The 7,669-nt window shown below is 40.6% G+C and overlaps 1 protein-coding gene across 1 annotated transcript in view; it reads left to right on the forward strand.

Moving 5' to 3' along the window:
* The window catches only part of Pin4 (peptidylprolyl cis/trans isomerase, NIMA-interacting 4), a 13,755-nt gene extending 10,191 nt beyond the window's left edge, over positions 1-3,564 (forward strand). The window contains exons 3-4 of the mRNA XM_005401685.2: positions 1,336-1,455; positions 3,390-3,564. Of these exons, the coding sequence (XP_005401742.1) occupies positions 1,336-1,455; positions 3,390-3,548 (279 nt within the window). The 3' untranslated portion in view covers positions 3,549-3,564. The remainder of the gene's footprint in view (positions 1-1,335; positions 1,456-3,389) is intronic.
* Positions 3,565-7,669: the final 4,105 nt, after the last annotated feature.

Below are 7,669 nucleotides of genomic sequence, written 5' to 3' on the forward strand. Positions count from 1 at the left end.
GGGTACAGTGTGAGAGACCTAACAGAAGGCCCTGTTCAATTCCCAGTACCACAAAAGAACCAAAATGTTAAATTATGGGTGGCTTAGCCAGATATGGTCACAGGAGGATCTCTGAGAGTTCGAGACCAGCCTGGGCACCAAAGTGGGTTTAAGGCCAGCCTGAACTACATAGGGAGACCCTGTCTCAAAAAGACAAAAAAAAATTTTTAAATTAAATTATTCTAGTGGGCATTTTCATATCCAAACTCTGCTTAAATAGTAGCCAGCATTTAACTGACTATCAGTTGTGTTATCTCAATCTTTACACAAATGAGGAAACATCTGGAGATTTAAAACCATGCTCCAGGTCATAAGCACAGTTGAGACTGGACTCCAGGACCAAACTGTCCACGATGATCAAGTGTCCTTTTCCTGTTACTGGTGCGTTACATGGTTAGAGATGAGAACTTTCCACAGCCAGGTGCCTGTTTTTCATCTAAGGTTTTGTTTTTTTTTTTACCCCCAGTAGTGGGCATTGAACCTAGGCCTTTCACATTGAGGTAAGTTGCGCAGGCTGGGCTACAACTTGTGATCCTCCCGCCTCCTGAGCCTTGCAGAGTACAGTAAGTCTCCAACTTATGAATGAGGCCCATTCTGGAAGAACATTCCTACTCAGATTGATTTGTAAGTGTGACAAAGAGGGTCTTGCACACCTTTGATACCAATATAGAATGTGAAGCAGAAAAAACCAAACACACATAAAAAATACTATACACTATCACACTGTACATTACGCACACCGCAGCACAACTGTGACAGTGTCCGGCAGATGCATGAGCTACCTCCGCGACCTGTTCACCTTTATGAATGCTTGCAGTGCGAGGTCAATTCGTATCTAAAAATTTGTAACTCACAGCTTTGGAGGTTGGAGTCTTACTATACTGGGGCATGTGCCACCACATCCAGCTAAATCAGGATTCTGAAATACTGTCTAGATTCAGGAAATGGATTTGTGGCAGTCACCCAGCTGGGCAAATTTGTAGAATTTTTCTGTTGCCCCAAGCTAATATGGTGGTGTTGTTTTAACTGGTGAGTATAATTCATTGGGGTTTTTTTGTTTGTTTTTTGTTTTTTGAGAGAAGGTCTCACTATGTAGTTCAGGCTGGCCCTGAACTCGCTATATGTCCCAGCCTGGCCTCAAACTCACAGTGATACTCCTGACTCAGCCTCCTGAATGCTGGCATTACAGGTGTGTGCCATCGTGTGAAGCTGGTGAGGCTAACTGGAATTAACCAGTATACTGAGAAGAATCATTTGAATCTCCAGGTATTACATGGATATGCTTTTTCTTTGCAGGTCCGACACATTCTATGTGAAAAACACAGCAAAATTATGGAAGCCATGGAAAAGTTAAAGTCTGGAATGAGATTCAGTGAAGTGGCCACACAATATAGTGAAGATAAAGCCAGGCAAGGGGTATGTTGCTCTTATCATTTAAACTTTTCTGCCCTCTACAGAGGAAACACAAAAGCAGGAATTACTTATGTGTTCCATCACTAATTTTAACTATGTCTTGCTTTAAAGATCTTAAAAGTACTCTGGGAAGCAGAGTCAGGAGGGTTGCAAGTTTGAGCCCAGCTTGGGCAACTTTACAACTTGGCAAGTCCCTGTCTCAAAATGAAAAAAATAAAAAGGGCTGGGGATGTAGCTCAGGGCAAAGACCCTGGATTCAAACCTCAGTACTATTTAAAAAAACATCTCAGCTGGCCATAGTGTGAAGGCCCTGAGTTCAATTCCCAGTACAAAAAAAAATCTTATTTCTACCTTGCCTTGGCATAGTACAGACTTAACATCTCCAATCCAAAAATTCAAAATGCTCTTGAAATCCAACTTTGAGCACCAACACGATGCCTTGAGTGGAAAATTCTACCCTATGCAACTCTGATTCATGCATATTATGAAAAATACTGTATCAAATTGCCTTCAGGTTATACACATGATGTATATATGAAACATAAATGAATTTCATGCGTAGACCCAGGTTCCAGCCCCAAAATATCACATCATGTATATGTACATATCCCAGAATTCAAAATACTTCAGGGCCCAATTTTTTGTTTGTTTGGGAGGGTTTTTTTGTTTTGTTTTTTTAGACAAGGTCTTGCTGTATAGTTCAGGCTAGCCTTGAGCTCACTATGTAGCCCAGGCTAGCCTCAAATACTAGGCTCGTCCCAAGTGTTTTGGACAAGAGATACTCTACTTATACTAAAAATCAAGATTTATTAGTAATAATCAATCTTGAAAATAACAAATTTTAATAAAAAGAAAACAAATAATGCTGTTGTAATCTCATTAAAGGGTAGGTATTAAAATGATTTATTAGAAAACTATACTGTAGGCCTGGCATGGTGGTGCACACCTGTAATCCCAGCACTCCGGAGGCTGAGGCAGGAGGATCTTAGTAAATTCGAGACCAGCTTGGGCTACAAAGTGAGATCAAGCCCAGCCTGAACTGCACAGCAAGACCTTGTCACCACACCTGGCAAGATGTGTCTTCAAATGTGGGTGCTTCATCATCTTACTTCTTTTAGCTTTATCCTAGTCTGGATGTATATAAATTATAAATATCCATAAAATAGCCAGGTGTGGTGGCTCACACCTATAATCCCAGCACTTGAGAGGCTGAGGCAGGAGGATGCCATGAATTCAAGGCCAGCTTGGGCCATATCCTGAGTTCAAGTCCAGCCTGAATTGCAGAGCAAAACCTGTCTCCAAAAACCAAAAAAGACCAGCACTCGGGAGGCATATATTTCTGTCTGTTCATAGAAGGATAGAGGATTTTCCAACCCATCATACTCTCCCCTTTACTTTATTCCATCTCCCCACTGTGGCTGTGGGTTTTTTTTTGTTTGTACCCAGAATCGAACTCAGGACCTTGCGCTTGCCAGGCAGGTGCTTGTGCCACTGAGTTATATCCCCAGCCCAAAATTTTGTTTTAATCCATATCCCTGTTTCAGTTTTTATGAAAGATCATGTAAGTTCTTTTCATGTATTTATTTACATTTCTTTGTATTTATGAATAAATCTTATCAGAACTTCTATAGTTGCTTATTAAAAATAAATAAATAAATATCCAGCTTGTAAATAGAATAAATTACCTTTGTCTACATCGAGGTGTGGCCACACTTTCTCAGCTAAGCTCCAAGCCCAGCAGTGCGGGGAGTGCTTATGTAATTAGTTCAGGGTTAGACGACTTCTGCCCATTTTGTCCATGTTCAGCCAATGCCTGCCTAGCCCAAGTGAATATATCCAGTAACCTTAGTGTTCACAGTGGGAAATTCTCTCAAGCTACAGTAGAACTCTTCTCTTTTTCGGGCCACTTTATATCACATATCTTTTTGGTTTTTCAGGGTGACTTGGGTTGGATGACGAGAGGGTCCATGGTAGGACCATTTCAAGAAGCAGCATTTGCCTTGCCTGTGAGTGGAATGGATAAGCCTGTGTTTACAGACCCACCAATTAAGACAAAATTTGGATATCATATTATTATGGTTGAAGGAAGAAAATAAAATTATATGAAAGATAGGTTTTATACATTTTATTTATTTTAAAGGTATTAAATAGTCCTTGTATTTTGTGAACTGTCGATGTGGATTTGTAAGTGTAAAATAGGTTTGGTATAGCTTAGTGGACACTGTAGCAGGGGTTCAGTCAGTAGTTTTCAAAGATAAGTCAAGCGGACTCCTGTTAACCTGTATTCCCATTCTTCCCAGAGTGACTGCTAACTCTCAGTTTGTCTCATAAATTAATTGAGAAACCATTCTTCCGGGGAGCCAAGTCTCAGCTCACACTATTCATGTTCCTGAACGCATTGAGACAGGGTTTCGCTGTATAGTCCAGGCTGGCTCTGAACTCACTGTGTAGCCCAGGCTGACCTCGAACTCATAGCATCCTCCCTCATCCTCTTGAGTGCCGGGATTACACATGTGCACACCACATCCAGCTTGGGCACCAAATGGACAAATTTGGTATATGAGAGTCATAAAGTAAGTTCCTAGACAATACTGTTCTACATTAGATCAGATCTGCTAGGGCAAGTATCATTAGTTCTATTTTCTTAACATATATAAGTATATGGCACACAATAGCCACTTAACACTAACTTCTTATTGGGTTGTTTTGTTTTCTGGGATTGGGGATTAAACCCAGGGCCTTTGCACTGAGCTACATCCCCACCCCTTTTTTATTTTTTGAGGCAGGAGCTCAGTAAATCATTGAATTGCTCAGGCTGGACTTGAACTTAGAATCCTTGTGCCTCAGCCTCTATCTTGGTTACTTTCTTGTTACTGAGACACAATACCAGTACTCACAACTCTAAGGAGGAAGGGGTTATTCTGACTCAGAGTTTGTAGGTTTCAGTCCATATTCGACTGGCTCCAAGTGTTGGCTCTTGGGAACAAATGTCAGCATGAAAATATTCCTTCAGCAACATTCTGTGTATCTATTTTTATAAACTTTAAAATACCATACTTGTGACATACATGAAACTATAAGGAATAATGTAAATACTGCTTCCAATGGCCAGGTGTGTATTCCAGCACTCCGGGGATAAGGCAGGGCTACATAGTGAGTTCAAGGCCAGCCTGAACTACATAGTGGTAAAAAAACAAAAACAAAAAAAAAACTGCTTCAGAAATAAATCTGCCAACACAACTATGGGATTTTTTTTTTTTGAGACAGGGTTTTGCTATGTAATCCAGGCTAGACTTAAACTCACTATGTATCCCAGGCTGGCCTTGAACTTGCAGTGATCCTCCTGCCTCAGCCTCCCGAATACTGGGATTACAGGCCTATACCACCATGCCTGGCAACTATGGAATTCTTTTTTGTTTTTAAATTAAGCTTATTACTACATTTTAGATAGACATAATGATCACATTCATCATAGGGAATTTGTACCTGTACATGATACATCTTGCTTTTTTTCCTATTCCCCTCCCCTCCCTTCAAGCCCTCTTCCCCTCCTTATTTACAAAATTTTTGTTTCCAGTTTTTTCCTTTTCTCATTTTTTCTTTTCCCTTCCCTCCTTTCCCACTACTCCCCTCCCTAGTTCCCTTTCCCATTTGAGCATTTTCTTATTTCACAATATCTTTATACATTTTGGTCCTTACTTTTGCTTTCTCACACCAGAGAAACCATGCGGTGTTTACACATTCTGGGCAACAAAGGCAAGGCAGGGGGATCACAATCTCTGACATGCAGTTATACTACAAAGCTACTGTGATAAAAAGTTTGGTACTAGCAAAAACAAAAACAGACCCAAGGATCAGTCAACTAGATTAGAAGATGCAGAAACAACTCCAAACACACTCAGCCACCTTATCTTTGAGCAAGGAGCCAAACTGTTCACTGGAGGAAAGATAGCCTCTTCATTAAAACTGGCTTTCCACATACCAAAGATTAAAACAACCCATATCTTTCACCATGTATTAAAATAAAAGCAAACTGGATCAAAGATCTAAATATTAAAACAGAAACACTAAATCTGCTGAAACGCTTGAAGACTGGTGTAGGCAAAGACTTTATGAACAAATCCCCAGTCACACAGGAACTGTCACACAGAATCAACTGGGATCTCATCTTATTAAAAAGCTTTTACACAGCAAGAGAAACCACCAACAGAGTGAAAAGACAACCGGTATTGGAAAAATTTTTGCCAGCTGTTCCTTAGACAAAGGACCAATATCTAGACTATATAAAGAACTCAAAAAAATCAGAAACCCCAAATTTAAAGACCCAGTCTAAAAATGGGCATCTGAAATCAATCGACTTCTCTCAGATGAAGCAATGGAAATGGCAAATAAATATATGAACAGATGTTCAACCTCACTGGTCATTCGAGAGATGCTAATGAAAACAACACTGAGGTTCTGTCTCACTCCAGGAAGAATGGCTATCGTCAAGAAATCAACCAATAACAAATGCTGGCGGGGCTGTGGGGAAAAAGGAATCCTTCTCTACTGTGGGTGGGAGTGTAGACTGGTTCAAGTTTCTTGAAAAACTATTGACTCAGCTATTTCCCTTCTTGGTATCTTCCCAAAAGAATTAAAAGCATCATAGCACAGCAATATATGTGCACCCATGTTTATAGCAGCACAGTTTATAATAGCTAAATCTGAAAAACAACCCAAATGCCCATCAACCAATGAATGGATAAAAAAGATGTGGTTTTTTTATACAGTGGAGTAGTACTCAGACACAAAGGATAAACTTGAGACGTTTTTAGGTAAATGGATGCACCTTGAGACCGTACTCTTAAGTAAAATAAATTGGACATACATTTAAATACTGCATTGTTTCTCTGGTGTGAGAAACTGAAAGTGTAAATAAGGACCAAAATGTGTAATAGATATTGGGAAATAACAAGTAAATGTTCAAATGAGAGGGGGAGAGGAAGGAAGGGACAAGGGAAAAAATACAAGGAAAAAATGGAAACGAAGCTTTTGTAGATAAGGAGGGGAAATGGGGTTGAAGGGAAGGAAGGGGAATGGGAAAAAAAGCAGCAAGTTATATCATGCACAGGTACAAATGCCTTATGATGAATGTGATCATTATGTACATCTAGAATGTACAATACAGTTTTTTTAAAACTGCAAAAAAACACACAAAACGTTAGGCATAGTGGCTGGTACCTATAATCCCAGTACTCTGGGAAGCTGAGGAAGGAAGATCCCAAGTTCAAACTCAGCCTGGACAATTTAGTAATGTAGTGAGACCCTGTCTTGAAATAAAAAAGGGCTAGAGATACAGCGCTCAGTGTAAAGGTCCTGGGTTCAACCCCTAGTACTACAAAAAGAAAAAGGAAATACCTAAAAGTAAAAAGAGCTTAGGATGTAGCTCAGTGGCACAGTGCCTCTGGGTTTTATCCTAAGTACTGCAAAGAAAAAAATTGTTTTGAGTTTTAATACAGCTGTGGCTCTTTATTAGGTAATATCTAGTGACAGGTCTAAAAAGCATTGTTTTTTTTTTTAATTCAGCTTCCAAGCCCAGGATTGCTATAAGCAGAAACAGAGATGATCCCCATAAAAAGCTGATTTTTAACCTTTTGTGGTACTAGAATCGGATGAGACCCGGCGCTGGGCGCGTTCAGAACAGTATGGCAGTAGACCTTGGTGCTAGAATTAAGCCTTGGACGCTGCACATGCTAAACACATGCTCTACACTGAACTACAGCCCTAATCACAAATAGAAGTTGCCCAGGTAGTACAGGTAGCACGACTGGGGCTGGGAAACCATTCTCCCTACCCCTCCCCCAATTTGGGCAACACCCCAGGGCCAATCCTCCCTTCATTGTTCTAAGAAAGGCAGAAATAAAAATATCAAAGACTCACACAATCTCTAAAGCTCCAGGTGGGAGCACATGCATGTTAGACCTCCTGGCCTGGCCTTCAGTAACCCTCCCCCCAAACCTTATTAAAGTTCCACAAACTGCGCCTCATGTATGTAATTCAATCAGTGCGTTCTGGAGCTGGGGATTTAGCTCAGCGGCAAAGCGCCTGCCTGGCAAGTGCAAGGTCGTGAGTTCGGTTCCTGGTACCGGAGAAAAACAAACAAACAAAACAATCAGTGCGTTCTGGGAGAGGCTTGTGTGCTGAGAGCCCCTGAGCTGACAGCCCCTGTCAGTCATTC

This window comes from Chinchilla lanigera, unplaced genomic scaffold, assembly GCF_000276665.1.
Source record: "Chinchilla lanigera isolate Chin_1 unplaced genomic scaffold, ChiLan1.0 scaffold00074, whole genome shotgun sequence".
Classification (NCBI taxonomy): domain Eukaryota; kingdom Metazoa; phylum Chordata; class Mammalia; order Rodentia; family Chinchillidae; genus Chinchilla; species Chinchilla lanigera.